At 43.7% G+C, this 21,025-nt stretch overlaps 1 protein-coding gene across 2 annotated transcripts in view; it reads right to left on the reverse strand.

Moving 5' to 3' along the window:
* Nucleotides 1-21,025, reverse strand: part of BLK (BLK proto-oncogene, Src family tyrosine kinase) — a 162,411-nt gene that overhangs the window by 77,671 nt on the left and 63,715 nt on the right. For both annotated transcript variants that reach the window (XM_033937778.1, XM_033937777.1), the window contains exon 2: nt 4,586-4,700. In XM_033937778.1, the coding sequence (XP_033793669.1) occupies nt 4,586-4,699 (114 nt within the window). In that variant the 5' untranslated portion in view covers nt 4,700. The remainder of the gene's footprint in view (nt 1-4,585; nt 4,701-21,025) is intronic.

The following is a 21,025-nucleotide window of genomic DNA, read 5'->3' on the forward strand; positions in this document are numbered from 1 at the left end:
TGTTGGCACTGTCATTTGGAGATCTATAAGGGGACATATTACTCTGATTATGGAGTCTGCGGTTCCGCTGTCATATGACGTGGTAATATGTGGGATGTTGTTATCTCCTATTCCTCCTATAGACAGACATAAAAACAGGGTATAATGACTGTGACAGCCATCCAAATGATTACAAAAAATTGGAGGAATTGTGATCGCTTAAATTTCACTTTTTGGTGGAATTCGTTATGCTTGTATTATCGATACGAGAATTATCAGAGCTAATTAACCCCCACCTTTTGCAAAACCGCACAAGAGGTTTTTAGCACCAGCCAGCACGCTGAATGCTCTACACTGCTCCAACACTCATAGGAACTCTATGACCATCGGAGCAGCAGAGAGCATTCAGCGGGCCAGCCAGCACTAAAAAACTCATGCACGTTTTTGTAAAATAAGGGAGGGGGGGGGTTAGTCAATTAATAAAAATTAAGTTAGGTGCCTAGAGCGGCTAAGCACACCGATCTAGGCACCTAATTATAGGTGTCTTTTATAGAATCAGGGCTAGAGTTTATAATTCTGATTACCTGTCCCAGGTGCAGAAAAGGTTGGTCCCAGCTCTGATTTATGTTCACTTTGCCCATTCATCTCATTTGTTTATCTCAATGCATGATTTATTTTTTATTTTTATAGCATATATTCCATTTTCCAATACCTCTACTTTCTTGCAATGCAAAATTTCATTAGTTATTTAGAGGGCTAGCTACTAAGCAAACCTACAATATCACATTTTACCAAACGTTAATTTATTGAAGGAGTGACTACCCTGTAGTAGCTCAGTACTGCAGATCAGTAAGTTTTGCGGTATATGAATAACGCAACTTGTAATCCCTCTCGCAAACAGTGTTCTTTATTCCTGTCTCCAGAAGCCTTCTTAGAGGGGCTGGTGCAATAAAAGTGCTTCCCCACCTATAAGATTTCACAATAGACTCCCTGAAGACACTTTCCAGAACCCAGTCAATACCTTTGACCCCCTAAAGACCCCTATTCCCTCAAAGGGCCTGACAGAATATCCCATCATCCGCTACAGATATCTTTGCCACACTTCAAGAAATCTCTCCAAATATCTGGCCATTTCTATGACTCAAGAATTTTGCAGATTATAAAGCGAGATAGTGATTATGCTGTCTGACTGTCAGTCCAGGAAAGGATCACCCTGAAATCTATTCTGCTTCAGTGACCTTTGTTACTGCAGAGATATTGGTTTAACTCAGTGGTCTCAAACTCGCGGCCCGCCAGGTACTATTTTGAGGCCCTCAGTATATTTATCATAATCACAAAAGTAAAATAAAAGTTTCTTGATCATATGTCTCTTTAGCTAGAAATGACAATATTATTATTAAGACTTGGCCAAAAGGAAAGATTTATAAACTATAAAGAGTTCTACCACATGCAAAATTGTCATTTCTTTAATAAGACATTAACTATTTTTTCTGCGGCCCTCCAAGTACCTACAAATCCAAAATGTGGCCCTGCAAAGGGTTTGAGTTTGAGACCACTGGTTTAACTGGTCTCCCACAGTGCTGCCTCTCTCTCCCCCCTGCAAACCGTGCAAAACTCTGCTGCCTGACTCATTGTCTACAAACCTCGCTACACTCATGTCTCTCCACTCCCCACTCCTTAAATCACTCCCTATCCGCCTTCGCAAACAGTTCAAGCTCCTATTGCTGACCTACAAGTGTGTTCATTTTGCTGCCCCTCAATTTCTCTCCTCTCTCCTTATACACCTCCCAGAGAATTCTGTTCCTCAGATAAGCCACTCTTAGCTGTACCCTTCTCCTCCACTGACAATTCCAGACATCGTTCCTTTCATCTAGCTGCCCCCTATGCTGGAATAAATTACCTGAGTTTGTCCGCCAAGCCCCTTACCTTGTTTAAAAGCAGACTGAAAACCCCCCTTTTTGATATAGCCTTCAGTCCATAACCCTACTCCCCGCTGCCCACCAACTCAGCCAGCAGATTAACTGTTCACCTTAACTGTATCCATGACATCCTGTTTGTCTGCCTTGTCTGTTTAGATTATAAGCTCTTTCAAGCGGGGACTGTCTTCTTTGTGACTCTGTACAGCGCTGCACTATATCCTATCTGTACAGCACCCCGAATTGTATATCCACTGGAATAGCCCAATCCTCCTTGCCGTATCCCATTCCCTAAACTATACTACACCATTCTTCTTGTAACTCTTCTGGAAAAGTCCAGATGTCTCTTTTGTAATCCGCCCAGAACTGCAAGGTTGAGGCGGAATAGAAATCAGTAATGTAATGTAATGTATGACTCATAGAGCTATATAATTAATAGCAGTGGTAGTAGTCGGTTATTTTGTTGGTTATTTATTTATGAATAAATTGCTTCAAAAAGGAAATACATAAATCTCAATAAATAAATATTTGATTTCTTTTGACTGTTGTACCATAACATGCTCAGATTGCAATTTAAAAGAGGAAATAAAACATATCAAACTGTGGTAGAGCTTTTTACTATGGGCTTTGAGATCAATGTTAGAGTATTTACTTGGGAATGGGGATTTGAATACTGCCTTTTTGAGACGTTGGCATTTAAAGTGATGGGTATATAGGATTACGTGACTTGCCCAGGCTCACAAGGAGAAGCACTGGGATTTAATCTTACAACCTCTGGGTGGAGACGGCAGCAGCTCTACTAATGATCCACACCTTCCTCACCAGCCTGCAGTAAAAAGCTCTATTGTGGTTTAATAAAAGGGTACCATAATGAAATGTAGCCCATGGCAAATAATATGCACTGAAGTGAGGAGTTAAGGGAGTTCATCTATTTCCCAGAACCGCAAGTTGAAAGCTGTAAAATTATCAGTGCTGCATACTGTGTACTGGTGTAGGAAGGGCAGCCTAGCATTCAGAGCTGCACAGAGTGTTTGGCAGTTGGGGTAAAAGCTCATGCACCTGGGCCTCCATAGGAACCACAGACCACGTGCAGACACCTCTGGAAAAGGCTAGAGATTCAGGACAGGAGTTCCAGCAGTTTCCAGAAGCTTAAGAAAACCCTTAGGAGAAGCCACGCCAGCTACTGGACTTCCTGAAAGATGGTCTCTGCTTTGTGACCTCACTCCTCTTTTTAGAGGACTGTCCGGGTGCCCAAAGGGTAGGGTTACTAGATTCTAGTTAAATAAAATCTGGACAAAGTGCTGGGTTTAAAAAGAGCATAAAAATCTATGGCAACAATATGTATTTGTCCTGCCACAAAGTGCTGGGTTTAAAAAGAGGACAATGTCCAGGTACATCCAGAGATCTGGTAACCCTACCAAAGGACTTTCCAAAACCTGGCAGTTTGTCCAGGTTTTGAAAGTCCCCAAGCTCTGGCCCATGTCTGGAGTCCCTCTGCCCGTGGCTACCCGTGTCATTCTCTAGTCTGCATTACTCAAAGAGAGAGTAGATTGTCTGATGCTTGCTTGCTGTGGGACTCCAGCTGATAAGCTGATCCCAGCTCTGGCCCTACCAAATAAAATAACATTGTGTGCCCCTTGCCAGCATCTGGGAAAAAGCAGGGGATTACAGAAAAATAACTTACCTCAATAAATACACCATAGATAAAACATTGTATCATATATATTACTAACTTGTTCAAACACACACAGAGGGTCATCTTCGAGATGATGTCCGAGTTTAGACATTTTACAGAAGACACACAAAAACCCAGTATCAAACATGCCCATTTTCAAAACTGCAAAACATCTATCTTGTTGTTTGTTTTTTGTTTTTTTTTTCAAAAATGACCATTATTCAGATGTGTGTCTATCTTTTTGAAGGAAAAAAAAACGTGTCCAAAAGAAAAATGCACAAAACAATTTATTGGGATGTAGGAGGGGACCAGACTAGGCACACAAACATCCAAGCAGAGCTATGGGGCATCTCAGGGGGCACTGCAGTGAACTTCACATAACCCCCTTATATTGTAGGGTGAGCCCTCCAAAACCCACCAAATACTTACTATACCCAACTATACACCACACCAATAGCCCTTATTCCTGCAGGTCACCTATATGATGGCTCAGTAGGTTTTTGTTGGGTTATGGTGGGCTCACACCTTACACCAGAAATATAGTAGTTTGAGTGGGATATGGGTCTGGATCCCCTTCTCTGTAGTCAACTTCACTGACCACCAGGCTACTCCAGGCTACTTTACTAGGATTGCCCATAACATCTGCAGCTGGCTATGTACTGTTTCATTTATATCTTTAGGAGGTGAGTGGGGTCATGACTTCATCCCTCTGGGGTCAGTTTGGGCACCTTTTTTGCACTTATTCATTGTTAAAAAAGGAAAAGCATCCAAATAATAAGCCCACCCTAGTCCCACCCAAATCACTCCTCTAACACGGCCCCCTTCAGATTTAGACAAACTGCGGATAAACAGCATGAAAATCCTTCTAGAAAATAGGTTTTGAAAATAGCAAATTGGAAGGGTTTCGCAAGGAAACCATCTGGCTGCCCTTTAGGCCACTTTTTGGACATTTATCTTTTTTGAAAATGAGCCCCAAAGAGTTATAGGAATGGATGGCAATATGCCGTATACTTACTGGTGGTGGTGGTGGTGGCTGTGGGGTCCTGTTGTGCCAATAAAGTGGATATTTCCCCTTGTTATGCAACTTATCTTTTCCTTTTGAGTAACTTTTGGATCCCACCAATCCCATCCTTTGGCAAAAGAAAAAATAACCATAAAATTATTTATAAGTTTAGCTGCAGACTGAACAATAGTCTGATATTGCTTCATTTTTTCCTAATCTATATTGATTCATCAGAAATACTACTGAGGTCAAGTTGGGAATAAAGGAATCTTCTAAAAAATGTTTTCTTTGAGTAGAGATGTATGTTTTACTAATGCAAGATCATTAGACTTCCAATGTGTTTATGGCTACCATATTTGTCAAAAACAACAAAAAAGTGGAACAGTAGTCCCTGGATGCAAGGCAGGATTAACCAATAGGCCAAGTAGGCACATGCCTAGGGCCTGAAATGGTCAAGGGGCCCAATGAAGGAGGGCATCAACATTGTTTTTTCCAAACTGCGATGGGCCCCTCCTGCATTGATCGGCAATCCCCCACCCATCCCCCATCGACGGAAAGTAAGACAAGCAAGCAACGCGGGTAAGAAAGGCAACGGGAACTGTAATTGTGCAAGTGGTGCTGCTTGCCTAAAGCTTCCCTCTGACGCAGCTTCCTGTTTCCGCCTGGGCGCATGGTGGGGTGGGGTGGGGCAGGGGACCCAGTGTACTTGTGTGCCTAGGGGCCTTCGACGAATTAATCCTGTCCTGCCCGGATGTAGCTGGAGTAGTCAAATTTGAAAGTTTATTAAAATATCATATAACCTGAATTACAGAAACAACATATATCAAAAACTTTCATAACACACTAATTGCTCCCAAGAAATTGTAATTGGATCCTAACAGTTTATTAACAATTTATGCAAATTATTTTTCTTTTAGCAACAGAGAGGAGAAAATGAAATACGGAAGAAACTTTGGGCATCTTTTATCAAGCCGCACTAGCGGGGTTAGCGCACGCAACTTTAATCACGCACTAACCCCTGCGCTGACCAAAAAACTACCGCCTGCTCAAGGCAGGCGTTAGCGGATAGCGCAGCCGGCAGTTTAGCACACGCTATTATGCGCGTTATACCGCTAACGCGGCTTGATAAAAGGAGCCCTTTGTCTTCAAGAACTGCAATCAGGTCTAACTGCCAATATGTAATACCAGTAACTTGGACAGTGCTGCTGAATTTCATTTCTAACAGGCCCCAAGAAAGTGGACCAGTCAGGGGTAGGTCAGGGGGCGGAGCTGGGGAGGAGTCAGGCAGGTGCCGGCAATATTCAGCTGAGACCTGCATAAGCTAAGCTGGTGAATATAGGACAGCTCCAAATAGTCCAAAACTGAGTTTCAGGGGCTTATTTGGCTGGAGTACAGAATAGACAGAGCAGGGGTGGGCACAATTATCTGTTCATTGCAGTACATGCATGCAAGCAATGAGACCTGCCTTGGAGCAAATGTAAATGTATGTTGTCTACTTTCTGTGGGATAATCTTATAAAGATATATATTTTGAATGTATAGCCCAAAACAGTTTAGTTTCCTGGGTCATTTATAGGAGTCTTCTTTTTATTTCTGAAATATTTTCATTTTGGGAACAATAAAGTTATTAGTGCACATTCTACTGAAAGAGTGTGCATTCTTTCCTGATAGTGTGTGAATGAGTGCACTATTTGCAAATAGGGCCGGCTTAACAAATAGGCCCAGTAGGCATGTGCCTAGGGCTCGATGAAGGAGGGTATTTCTTTTTTCAAATGGCGATAGGCCCCCCCCCCCCAGCATCAATCGGCAACACGGTCTCCCCCCCTCCGATTGGCAACGAGGGCCCCATTGACGGACCGATCGGCAATGGACCAACCCTCCTCCATCGACAGAAAATAAGATTCGCAAGGAACGTGGGTAAGAAAAGCAACAGCAACTTTAATTTTCCAAGCGGTACTGCATGCCCAGAGCTTCCCTCTGATGTGCCCCAGCAGAAACAGGAAGCTGCGTCAGAGGGAAGCTTTGGGCAAGCAGCACCACTTGGAAAATTACAGTTGCTTTTGCCTTTCATACCTGCGTTCCTTGTTTATCTTATTCTCCATCAATGGGGGAGGAGGGGTCTGTTGGAGGAGCCTAGAGTTTTCTAATGCACAATGTCTGTACAAAAATCCACAGGTTCCTACAACTGCTTTGCACAAGGAGTATTAAAGAGGTTTACAAAAATAAACAAAACAAAACAACATACAGATAAGCTGTCCGTAGCAAGTGAAAAAGAACCACAGAAAGAAAGAGGCAACAGGGTGAAGAGGAAAAGCAGCAGCAAGATGATTTAATTTCCAGTAAGACTAGCCCTAAGAAAAGACACAAAAGGAAGAATAGGGACTTCTGCTTCCTGCAGCCAAGAACTGCCAAGGCAGTAATTATAAAGGTTAGCACTGTAATCAGAATAAGGCAAAGCTTTCCTTGGTAAGGTAAGATGGACAGCTGCCAGGGGTATCACATTGCCAATTGAAACCGTGCTCCTCTGCTGCTACCATCACTTGCACATTGTAGCTGAGGCACTGAACTATGCCCTAGCATGGCCATTTTCATGAGGCCAGACAGTACCCACCCTGTGGCTACATCATAAGCAACAATTTCACCCCTCTCTCTTCATGCTCCCACTCTGCCTTGGGCACTCAGAATCACCCTGCGCTCTCCTCTAAACCAGGGTACTCAGTCCAATCTTCAGGACCCACCCAGCTGGTCAAGTTTTAAGGCTATCCACAATGGATATGCATGAAATAAATTTACATGCAAAGGAGGTAGTGCATGCAAATTTATCTCATGTATATCTAGTGGTGTAGCGAGAGTGGGAGGTGCCTGGGGCGGTGGGGTCCCCCATGAATTCCTCTCCACGCCCCCACATCACACTTGCACCTCCCTTCCCATCCCCGCACTTCTTTAAATCTTCACCAGCGCGAGCAGCTTCTCTGGCCTGCCGCATGCGCTGGCATTGGTTTTCCTTCTGACGTCACTTCCTAACCCCCATGACCCAGAAGTGATTTCAGAGGGAGCCAGGCTGGCGTGAGCAACAGGCTAGAGTAGTTGTTCGCACTGGTGAAGATTTTAAAGGGGTTACGGAGGGGAGAGGGAAGGGAGGGCACGAGCGTGGCATGAGGGGGCAAGGAGTTGCCAGCACCACCACCAAGATGGCACCGGGGGTGGTCCATCACCCCCACCCCCCTTTACTAAGCCACTGCACCCAGTCGGTCAGGTTTTAAGGGTATCCACAATGAATATGCATGAACTAAATTTACATACAATGAAGGTAGTGCATGCAAATTTATCTCATGTACATCCTTTGTCGGTAGCTGAAAACCTGTCTGGCTAGGTGTGTCCTGAGGACTGGGTTGAGAACCCTTGCTCTGAACCCAGTCCAGAGCATCAGAAAACCCCTGGATGCCCCTCACTATCAGAACAACTGAACCCTACACCTGGACTAAAACCAGCATTGAAATAAAGTCGTTTAGCTGAAGCAAATGGTTTCTAGGCTCACCAGACAGAAGGAAGTGGCTGCCTGCATGTTTCTAAGATCCGAAAGACTTGGTACTGCAGTGGTATACTGGGTACATTGGTGTCACAGAAACCTATCAGTTGTTGCACTGGCTGCATTAAGAAATTGTTTTGTACTCAGGAAAGGAGTTTAAGGAAATTTTAATGTCAAAGTCTATAAATAAAAAATGCTAGCAAACAGCAGACCTCAAAACCACACTTTATTTCCCTTCTAAACATCCTAACCCTGTGGCAGATGTGACAGGAAGAGTACACATAAATGCAAAATATCAACAGCAGAATATTATGTCAGTCACTCAAAGAACCGTTTCTTTTATTTATTTTTTTTGTCTACACCCCCCAATAATGGTTGTTCATTTGTACTAATATTGGCACTGCATAGTTCACCCCTCCCAAGGAGACTAGGAACAGATGAGAAGAAGAACACAGGCACACAGAAACTAAAGAGAGGCGGTCAAGCAATCACCATGAAAACAAACATAAATGCTGGGCCACAAATCATAGTGCCTTCACGCCTCAGGATACTGGTGGCAGGCTTGGGCCCAGTGGAGGAAGTATAACTCGTTGTTTAATACTTATATCAATAGCGGTACATCAAAATAAATCCAATCCAGTCCTCCTCTGTATCATACCAGTGATCTACAAAGGATCTACAACCAAGGATGGCAGGTCAGGTCTAGTGAACACTGGCAGCTCAGGGAGGGGTGGGAAAGACCTAGGAAACTCCATTTAGAGTGGCATCAAATCAGGGCCATCTTGTAGCACACGGTCTACTGCCACCAAATTGCCCTGCACCGCAGGATTGGCAGCCAGTTTGCCTTGTTGATCAAAATGAGCAGACAGATGAAGAAATGTTTTCAGAGATTAGGAAAGCTGGAGAATTGGGCAACGGTATAAAAATGGGTGATTTCAATTACCACAAAACAGCTGCTGCTAAAAGTATGAAAGTTCACTTATCATCAATGGTCTGAAAAAAAAAACTCCACCTCCATGCAAAAATAAATCCCTTATATGCCACAAGCCAAAAACAGGAGCTATCACAAAAAAGTGGAAATGCAAAAATAGAAAACTTGGGAAACTCCAACAGCAATCCCAAGTTTTCTATTTTTTTTGCATTTCCACTTTTTGGTGATACCTCCTGTTGTTGGTTTGTGGCATATAAGAGATTTTTTTTTTTGCATGGAGGTGGAGTTTTTTTTTCCAGACCAATGATGATAAGTGGACTTGCTTACTTTAAGCAGTAGCTGTTATGCTACGTTCCTTGATATTATGAGGCCTTTTTTCTCCACCCCAGCATTTTTGTTTCATTCCATTTGTGCCCCAGCCTCAATAGAAGGGGATATAGATTTGTGTATACTATGATATTGACTATCCCATCTGGTGGGGAGTGTGTGGTGCAGGAGTTAAAACTACAGCTTCAGCACCCTGAGGCTGTGGGTTCAAATCCCTCACAGCTCCTTGTGACCCTGGACAAGTCACTTAATCCCCTTATTGCCCCAGGTACACTAGATAGAGTTTGAACCCACCGGGACAGATAGGGAAATATGATAAAGTACCTGAATGTAAAACACGTGGAGGGGCATAATTTTAAAAAAAAGTCTAAGTCCCCTTTTGGCCTAAGACCTTAAACATTGAAAGAAGAAGCAGGGAAAATGTCCATTATTAAAAAAAACTGTTCAAAAGGAGGGTTTTTTTTTTATAATGGCCTGCCTCTACGTTCAGCTGTTTAAACGCCCAGACCACCACTACGTCTACACTTACTACATATAATGAACAACAAAAAAGCCTAAGTCCCAAACGCCCAAAACAAGGGCTTTTAGGCGAAGGAGGAGCCAGTCCTTCGCCTAAAAGCTGGATTCTGTAACCGGTGTCTGTCAAAAACAACATCGGTTACAGAATTCAAATCCCCCTCCCCTACAATGATCCGGGCAGGAGAGAGCCCAATCCCTCCTGCCCTGTGGCACACCAAACCCCCGACTGGATCGGGGCAAGAGGGAGCCCAAGCCCTCTTGCCCCGCCAGCCCCGACCATCCCCAACAGCATTGGGGGCAAGAGAGAGCCCAAGCCCTCTTTCCACAGTGATTCCCAACCTTCTCCCCCCCCCCCCCCGCCGATTACGATGGGGCCAGGAGGGAGCCCAAGCCTCCTGGCCCGGCGACACCCCCTACCCCCCACCCCCACTAAAATATGGGCAGGAGGGATCCCAGGCCCTCCTTCTCTGCCCCCCCCCCCCGCCGACCCCTCGATCCCCCCCTCAATCTCCCCGTACCTTCAAATTGTTAGCCGGATGGACGGGTACCAAGCCCATCTGTCCAGCAGGCCAGCCATTCATAATTGTCGGAGGAGAGCTGATCGCTGCAGGAGAGATGGCTCATCTCTCCTGCCGGTGATGGTGATCGCCCACCCCCCTCCAAACCGCAGCACATCGGGGTAAGGATCTATTGTAGAGGCATTTAATTTTCAAAAGGGTGACTGATAAAATGAGGAACATGGTTAAAAAGAAGCTAAAAGGATCAGTTGCAAAGGTTAGGACTGTAAACCAGGTGTGGATATTATTTAAAAATACCATCGTGGAAGACCAAACCAGATGTATTCCATGTATTAGCAAAGGTGGAAAGAAGAGGAAACGAGAGCCGACGTGGTTAAAAGGTGAAGTGAAAGAGTCTATTAGAGCCAATAAAACATCCTTTACAGAATGGAAAAAGTTTCTGAATGAAGAAAATAAGAAGACAGAATCACTGGCAAGTTAGTTGCAAAGTATTGATAAAAAAGCTAAGAAAGAATGTGAAGAGAAACTTGCCAAAAAGGCAAAAACTCATAACAATTTTTTTAGGTATATCAAAAGCAGAAAACCAGTGAGGGAATCTGTGGGACCGTTGGATGATCAAGGAGGAAAAGGCCATGATGGAGAGACTTAACTTAGGTGTCCATAAGGCAAACTACTTGCTCTTCTTTAAATGAGAAGAGCAAGTAGTTTGCCTCATGGGCACCTAAGTTAACCATTGGAATATTCATACTACCTATAAATGGTGCTTGAAGATGCGATGATTGAGTGGTGAGATGGTAACGTCGGGGCATTGTATCCCTGTTATCGTCTCTATGATTCTGAGCACAAAAGCTACCAATATTTGTATGCAATATTGAAACTACCTATGTTGAAATTAGTAGAGGAGTGATTATTCTCTTGTCTTATGTGAATTTATTCTAATCACTCAAGTGGAACCACTTTGAGTTCATTTGCCCCTATTTTGTGCATTTGATGGCATTATCCTATGGCTTTGATGGGCTGGCACACATCTTTGGAATTGCAACCTAAAGACACTCAGGCCCAGATGCACTAAAGTCAGCGATCATTGCTAAAGCTGTTTTAATAGCTTTATCGACGATCGCATTTGCAGACCCGATGCAGAAAACAGCTCACTGCCTGGTTTTCCACACGATAGCTCATTCCCCGATCTGACTATGCAAATAAGCTACTTAATATTAAAATGATATGTAAACTAGAATAGTGATTGATGTTCTAACATGGCTTCTTGATATACAAAAAAAAGGTGACTACTTTTAGTGATCCAAAAAAGCGTGTCTGACCATTTTTTTAAAAATGGGCACAGATGCTGTGCATGTTGCAAATGCACAATATCTGTCCCATTAGAAAAAAAGAAAAAAAGCACCCCCCCACCCCCACCGATGATGGCCCTCCCCAAAGAGCCTGCTGCACTGTGAACTGACAACCCAACCCCCCCGTGCACCAGGAAAAACTTCCTCCTGCCATGCCGACTCCCCCCATGAAAGAAAATTGGCAGGAGGGATGCCCACTTCCTCCTGACATGGCAACTCCCCGCTCCCTCTTGGCAGCAAAACGGCAGAAGGGATGCCCACTCCCTCTTGCCACTGAAGGCCCATTCCCTCGTCAGGCGCCCCCAAACATCCCCTACCCTCCCCACAAAAAAAGGCAGGAGGGATGCCCACTCCCTCCTGCCACCAGAGGTCCCCCGTACCCCCAGAACCCCCCATACCCCCCTCTGTACCTTTTCATTTAAGTTGGAGCAGGATGGAAGCTCAGTCCATCCTGCTTGTAGACCCGCCAGTCCAGAATGGCAGGCCTTTCCCTTCCTGGTGCATCATGTGATGGATGAGGAGGGGCCTAAGGCCCTGATTGGCTCAGATGCCTAAGGCCCCTCCCCTTAGGAGGGCCATAGGTGCATGAGCAAATCAAGGCCTTAGGCTCCTCCCTCTGTATCCCCAGGATAAGTCTGTAATTAGCAGCAGACATAAATGCAGGTTTATAAAAATGGCTGACATTAACGCTGACTGATTATCCTTGGGGTCAATATCATGGAATCTTGTTACTCTTTGACATTCTTCCAGGTGCTTGTGATTCACCCTAAAATAAGGTAACCTGCATAATATTTTTAATTTAACAAAAAGGGGGTTTGGGACTTGTATACTGACTTTTTTGTAGTTTTTCAACCACACTCAAAGTGGTTTTTACATACAGGTACTTCAAGCATTTTCCCTATCTATCTTAGTTGGCTCACCATCTGTCTAGGGCAGTGGAGGATTGGGTGACTTGCCTAGGGTCACAGGGAGCAGAGTGGATTTCAACCCACAACCTAAGGGTGCTGATGCTGTAGCTCTAACCACTGCACCACATTTTCCTTTCCTCTCCACATTTTCCTCTTTGCTGCCCATGCTTGTACAGAAATAGTATATTCTAACATCTAACCTAAATCCTTAACCTCAGAACACATCTCACATGTTGCCCAATAAAGTATAAATAGAAACATGACGGCAGATAAAGGCCAAATGGCCTATCTAGTCTGCCCATCCGCAGTAACCATTATCTCTTTCTCTCTCTGAGAGATCCCACGTGCCTATCCCAGGCCCTCTTGAATTCAGACAGTCTCTGTTTCCACCACGTCTTCTGGGAGACTGTTCCATGCATCTTCCACCCTTTTTGTAAAAAAAGTATTTCCTCAGATTACTTCAGAGCCTATCACCTCTTAACTTCATCCTATGCCCTCTCATTGCAGAGTTTCCTTTCAAATGAAAGAGACTCAACTCATGCATATTTATATTACGTAGGTATTTAAATATCTCTATCAAATGTCTCTGCCGCCTCTCCTCCAAAGTATACAGATTGAGATCTTTAAGTCTGTCCTCCTACGCCTTATCACAAAGACAACACACCATTTTAGTAGCCTTCCTCTGAACCAACTCTATCCTTTTTATATCTTTTTGAAGGTGCAGTCTCCAGAATTGTACACAATATTCTAAATGAGGTCTCACCAAAGTTATATACAGCGGCATCAATACCTCCTTTTTCCTACTGGCCATACCTCTCCCTATACAACCTAGCATCCTTCTAGCTTTCGCTGTCACCTTTTCAACCTGTTTGGCCACCTTAAGATCATCACATACAATCACACCCAAGTCCTGCTCTTCCGTCGTGCACATAAGTTCTTCACCCCCTAAACTGTACCGTTCCCTCAATAAGACCAAGAATATCAAAGGGATGCTGGTTAACTGAGCATCTGCCAGCATCAAACATTTCATTGCAATTCCACGTAAGGGATATCCCCCTTATACAGCTCAGTACGCCGCGGCCATGTTAGAAACCTTGACTTAATATTTGTAAGCTGTGTGCCTGAACTGTTCTGGTATGACAAATTTCAATTGATATGGGTTTTAGAAACTACAATGTAGTGCAGAATTAATGTTAGCTTCTCATTTTTCTCATAGTTGTTGTATCTTCCCCGACCCTGATGAAGAATGAAATGCGTAAATGGGGAATGAGGCAGCAACTGTTCAAAAACCAACTACATTTATTAAAAAGCTAAGTGTATATATATATATATTCATCATATATATATACTAGTCATTAAGCCCGTTACATTAACGGGTGCTAGAATATATGTCTGTCTGTCTTTCTGTCTCTTTCCCTCCCACTGTCTCTCTCTCTCTCTCTCCCTGGCCCCCTTTCTCTGTCTTTCTGACCCTCTCCCTTCCCCTCCAGGTCCCTGTGCAGCAGTAGCAGCATTCCCCCCCCCTTCCATACTCTTACCACGATGTGGCTTGCTCCTTATGGCCCCTCCCCCTTCCCTCCCGCTGTCTAGCCTGCTCAAAGGGACCCCCCCCTTCCTTATCGAGCTTCCCGCAGGCAGGCCAAGCTTCTTACCTTTTTTTTTTCAGTCTGTTTCCCTCCCTCGCATGGCTCGCGGCTGGAGTCTCTTTTTGTCGGCGCGTCCCTGCCCGGCCCACGGTCTGGCCTAATCCGGGCGAGTATCGCAGCGGCTCCTCACGATCCCCACCAGCGTTGGAAGCCTTCTCCGATGCTGGTACGGCTCATGAGAGGAGCCAACACCGCGATATGGAGAGCAGGGAGTCCATTCCTTTGTAGGTAAGTGCTGGGGACCCGCGCATTCGCACTCCTGCGGCCATGGAACTACATCTCACAGATCAGAGATCACGGAAGCATGCAGTATGAGTGCGCATGCACGGCTAGGGTTTTATTATATAGGATTCATCATAAGAAAACATAGAGGATATAAGTACGGGCATTTTAATAAGATTAAAAAAAGATTTAATAATGAAAATTAAATACACCGATTAAACAGTTCCGGTGAGGATAATCACCACACAAGTTTCGTTAGTGTGGTAATCTCAGGAACTTCGGTGATTATATGTAGGAACATAGTAGAGAGATGAGCTCTTGAGGAATCAGTATTGTGATTTACATATCAAACAGAAGTGCCAGGATTGTTCTTGATAGACATATTGTGACAGGGAAGTGCCTGTCAGCGGTTTAAACTCGGTTTTAAACCCTGCCTTGAAAAGGGCTGTCCCTATTCCTAAGCCCAGGAAACTGTCTAGTATCCCTGTGCCTATCACTAAGAGCCAACAGGCAGGGCAAGGCAGAGAGGCAAGGACAGAAACCATAACGTCTAGTTTAGGGCACTATAATTCCTTTTATGATCCCTTGGGCAAAGCTCTGACAAAACCTTTGAGAAAGAAAACCAGCACAGGCATGGTTAATGAGGGGGGTGTGGCTAGCAAGCAGGACGAACCCAGAGGGAGAGTGAGAGTAGGCTTGCAGCATAAAATGAGCCCAGGTGGAAACAATAGGGGAAGGGCTGAGGAGATTACGAACACTGTGGAGAATACTGGAGAGAAGACTGGAAGGAGGAATGCAGGGAAGAGCCAGGCTGCACTAAGCAGGAGAGAGCCTGCCAAGAGGTCTCTGTCCCAGACCTTAGCTAAAGCACAGCTGGTCTTACAACCCTCCCGAGTGACCAGACTTCTAACTCCTCAACAGCAGTGCAGGGAAGTAGCAAGACTTCCAGGACAGGGCTGTCTGTTAGCTGGCCCTGAAGGGAGTTCTTACCCTAGCTCAGAGAATGGTGATTCCCTAATGGAATTAGAAAGGGCGTTATCTGAGAGCAGTGACATGGAATGCAATCTCGCAGCATGGGAGCTCCAGGAGAGTCACAGATAACGAGGTATGAATGGGGGAGGGGAATGAAAGTGAATGTTTGGAAGTAGCGTTCTTTCTCCCTTAGTCTAACTGTGAACTAGTATGAATAAATTACGTAGAGCCCGAGAGGAAAGCCTGTGAAGATAGGGAAGGAGGTGAGAACCTGTAATTAACCTCCTCAGAAAGCTTGCACGGAACTTAGAGTCCCGATATAGTTTAACCCTGAAGCAGGAACTTTGGGAGGGGACTAACAGCAGTCTGAAACGGTTGGGTTATAAAGTTCCCTAGCCCTACCCTGAGAGCTTGGGGGTAGTGGGGGCATTGGGCTTCAGGTGGGACAGTGCTAAAGCTTCCTAATGATTTTTCAAACAGAAAAAGCAAAATCAGGAGAAAACGTTTTTGGTTTTATTTTTGGCTTTTCTGCCTGGACATCAGGCTGGACTGTGTGAAAATATGTTTTGTTTAAGTCTCCTCAACACAGAGGGACTGCTTGAACCCTAGTGCTGTAAACTGAGGGAAATAAACGAAAAGCTGAACTTTACCACTAACGCAGCCTCCATTAATTATTTCACTGTTTCCCAGCAGAAGTCCTCCTGGGAGCGCTTGGTCCTTACGCCTGGGGCGGAAGCTGGGTTGCTAGCGCTAGGCTTACCCCCGGCCCCGCCACAATATACATCTCACCACAACAACCTTATAGGTCATGGTGAGCCCCCCAAAACACCCCCAGAACCGACTACACCCACCTGCCTACCACCTCAATAGCCATTATGGCTGCAGGTGCCACTTATATGGCGGTACATAAGGGTTTGGGGGTGTTTTGGGGGTGCACATGTTTCACCATGCATGCAGTGGTTAGAGTGGCCGATGGGCCTGGGTCCTCCTCTCCATGGTTCACTAGCCCACCCCCAGACCACTTAAGCCACCTCTGTGCAGCTCTACTAGGCTTTCCTATGCCATGCTGCCAGATGCTGATGTTCTGAATACAGATATGTGACGTTTTTATTACGAATTATATGGCGGGGGAGGGGGTCAGTGATCACTGGGGGAGTGTGTAGAGGTCTGTACTTTGTCCCTGCAGTGGTTATCTGATCACTTTGGATACCTCCTTGTGACTTAGACCTGTTTTTAGATGGACTAAGTAACAACGTCCAAGTTCCGTCTAGGCAGTGTTGTTAAACTTTCGGTTATACATGCAGTACAACTAAGTCTAGGATGGCCCATGTCCTGCCCAAATTCCGCCCTCACCATTCCTTCTAAAATGCCCTTTTTAGTTCTGGGCATACTACAGCACTGTGAAGGCCTAAGTCATTTTTAGATACGTCTAAAACCCAGTTTGATTATTGGCACTTGGACGACTTGTCTCACTGATCGTCTAAGTGCTGATTTAGGCCGGTTTTTAGACGTATTTCCATTTCGATTAGGAGCTCCCTGCTGAGAACTTTGTAATTTTAGGAGGATTTACATTATCACTGTTATGTTTTATTCATGTTCGATTTGTTGTACTGTATGTGATTCTGTTTGTGTTTGTACTCTATTGTGACCTGTCTTGGGAAAGGCGAGATATAAATAAATACAAAATACAAAACAACTCTGAGTAAGATTCAATGGTATATCAAATTTAAATAAACATAAACAGAGAAGCCCCCCACCACTATCACTACTAGCAAAATTTTTGTCTTCTTATTAAGTTCTAAGCCTTTATACCATAACTAGTAATCAGTGGTCTGTAAGCACATATAAAGGAGGCAATTCTTTAATTTGATGCCATACACCAAGGGTACTTAAAACTGCCCTGGAGGTCCACAGGCCAGTTGGGTTTTCTGAATTTCCCTAATGAATATGCATGAGAAAGATTTCCATGCCTGTCAACTCCATTATATGCAAATATTTCTCATTCATATTCATTAGGGTAATCCAGAAAATCTGACTGGTCTGTGGACCCCCAGGACAAGTTTGAGTACCCTTGCCATATGCTGAGTTCCAATTCTATAATGGTATCTTAGAGCATAGATTCCATTATAGAATACAGTACTAGCATAATTTGTCATTGATATACCTACATGTACACCTGTACACTTACACCAGGTCTATAACTGTCAAAGCTGGCATGCCTAAGTGTGCCATGCAGTACAAACAACTTTTAGCATTCTATAAGGTGCATGCATAAGCCTTCTAAGCAAATAGCTTACCAGGGTTTAAAAAAGGTTTAGATAATTTCCTACAAGAAAAGTCCATAAACCATTACTAAGATGGAACTGGGGAAATCCACCACCTATTCCTTATTATGATAAGCAGCATAAAATCTGTTTTACTGTTTTGGGATCTTGCCAGATACTTGTGACCTTGATTGGCCACTGTTGGAAAGAGGATACTGGGCTTGATGGACCTTCGGTCTGTCCCAGTAAGGCAATTATTATGTTATTTTGGAGGCAGAAACAATTTGTTTTATAAAATACCATAGCATATGTGTTATGTTCTTACATTCTCATGTCCCACTCATTCTCCGCCCACATGTATGCTCCCTTGCAGTTATGAGCTCCATTATAAAATACTGCTAAGCCAGGGGTAATCTCGGAAATTACAGACCAATAAGCCTGACTTCAGTGTCAGGCAAAATAGTAGAAACTATTACAAAGAAAAAAATTATGGAATATATAGACAAACATGGTTTAATGGGACAAAGTCATCATGGATTTAGCCAAGGGAAGTCTTGCCTCACCAATATGATTCATTTAGGCATGAATAAACATGTGGATAAAGGTGAGCTGGATTTTTAGAAAGCCTATGACAAAGTTCTTCAAGGGACACTCCTGAGAAAATTGAAAAGTCATAGGATAGGAGAGAATTTTCTGTTGTGGATTAGGAATTGGTTATTGGACAGAAAACAAAGGATAGGGTTAAATGACCATTTTTTTTTCAGTGGCTGAGGGTGAATAATGCAGTGCCTGGAAATTGAAACAAGAAGTGAGGTAATTAAATTTACAAAGGACACAAAACTATTCAAAGTTGTTAAAACACATGAGGACTGTGAAAAATTGCAGAAAGACCTTAGGAAATTGGAAGACTGGGCATCCAAATGGCAGATAAAATTTAATGTGGACAAATGCAAAGTGATGCACATTGGGAAGAATAATCAAAATCCAGATGCTAGGGTCCACCTTAGGAGTCAACACCCAAGAAAAAGATCTGGGTGTCATTGTAGAAAATAAGATTAAATCTTCTGCCTAATGTGCAGTAGTGACCAAAAAAGCAAACAGGATGCTATTAATTATTAGAAAGGGATGATAAATAAGAGCAAGAATATTATCATTTCTCTGTATTGCTCCATGACGTGACCTCATGCATTCAATTCTGGTTGCCGTATCTCAAAAAAGATATAGTGGAATTAGAAAAGGATCAAGGAAGAATGATCAAAATTATAAAGGGGATGGATCTCCTCTCAAATTAGGTAAGACTAAAGAGGTTAGGGCTCTTTAGCTTGGAAAAGAAGCGGCTGAGGGGCAATATGATTGGGGTCTACAAAATTCTGAGTGATGTAAAATGGGTAAAAATTAATCAATTTTTCAATCTTTCTAAATATACAAAGACCAGTGGGTGCCTACCTGGGAAACAGCGATCATCAAACGGTTTGGTTTGATATAACAGATAAAGTGGAGGGAGGCCACACAAAACTCAAAGTCCTAGATTTCAAACATGCAGACTTTAGTAAAATGGGAGTATACATGAAGAAAGAGCTGTTAGGATGGGACGACATGAGGGAAGTGGAAAAACAGTGGTCTAAGCTGAAAGGAACAATTTAAATGGCTACTGACCTTTATGTGAGGAAAATAAATAAAAACAAGAGAAAAAGGAAACCGAAATGGTTCTCTAAACTTGTTGCGGAGAAAATAAACACAACACGCACTCCAAAAACTACTGCCACAACCTAAACTAGATACAACAATAAGGCAGAAATAGTCAAAAAGGTTCACAAAGGGGGCGCTCAGGATAAAAACTGTGCACACCACGCAAACCGCGTGAAAACTAACGAGATAATCTCAAATTTTAAGGGTGCTCTCAGTGTGAACAAGCAGCAACAGAAGACAAGCTCCGACACTTCGTAACTCAGGTAGAGGTAATATACCCCCACCCGCACACCATCACTGAGCACCCAGGGTGTGCAATAAATCAAGGTGAAAACGTTCACAAATCAAAAACTAAAGTGAGTAACAGGTGAGACCTGAGCGACCCCTAAATGAACCCTACCAGCCAAAACCCCAGCAAAAAATCAAAATCGATAACTTAACTGAAGAATGAAGAAGAAACTCATCTCTGAAGCACAAAATTAAAGTGCGTCTGGATAACAGGTTCAACCGAGTTGGTTTCGGGGAAGAACCCTTCTTCAGGAACCCAGGAACCCGACGAAGAAAAATGAGGGAGGCTGGAGGGCCCGCCCAGGTAGGCCCGCCCTCCAGCCTCCCTCATTTTTCTTCGTCAGGTTCATGGGTTCCTGAAGAAGGGTTCTTCCCCGAAACCAGCTCGTTTGAACCTGTTATCCAGACGCACTTTAATTTTGTGCTTCAGAGATGAGTTTCTTCTTCATTCTTTATTCTTCAGTTAAGTTATCGTTTTTTTGATTTTTGATTTTTTTGCTGGGGTTTTGGCTGGTAGGGTTCATTTAGGGGTCGCTCAGGTCTCACCTGTTACTCACTTTAGTTGATTCACTCGTTTTTGATTTGTGAACGTTTTCACCTTGATTTATTGCACACCCTGGGTGCTCAGTGATGGTGTGCGGGTGGGGGTATATTACCTCTACCTGAGTTATGAAGTGTCGGAGCTTGTCTCCTGTTGCTGCTTGTTCACACTGAAAGCACCCTTAAAATTTGAGATTATCTCATTAGGTTTCACGCGGTTTGCGTGGTGTGCACAGTTTTTATCCTGAGCGCCCCCTTTGTGAACCTTTTTGACTATTTCTGCCTTATTGTTGTATCTAGCGGAGAAAATAAAGGCAAAAGAGCTGGCGTTTGTCAAATATAAAAATACCCAAGAAGAGGAGGAGTATAGAAAGGACTACCAGGTGAAACTGAAAGAAGCTGAGAGAGAGATGCGTCTGGGAAAGGCACAAGCAGAAGAGCAAATGGCTAGGAATGTAAAAAAGGGAGACAAAAATTTTTGCAGATATATTAGTGAAAGGAAGAAGAAAAAAATGGAATTGCGAGACTAAAAGATGTTATATATCAATATGTGGAGAGTGATGAGGAAAAAGCAAACATATTAAACAAATACTTCGGTTCTGTGTTTACAGAAGAAGATCCTAGAGAAGGACCGAGATTGTCTGACAAAGTTACACACGAGAATGGAGTAAATACCGTGTCATTCATGGAAGAAAGTGTTTATGAACATCTTAAAACATTGAAGGTGGGCAAAGCGATGGAACCAGACGGG

Source organism: Geotrypetes seraphini, chromosome 3 (genome assembly GCF_902459505.1).
Source record: "Geotrypetes seraphini chromosome 3, aGeoSer1.1, whole genome shotgun sequence".
Taxonomy (NCBI): domain Eukaryota; kingdom Metazoa; phylum Chordata; class Amphibia; order Gymnophiona; family Dermophiidae; genus Geotrypetes; species Geotrypetes seraphini.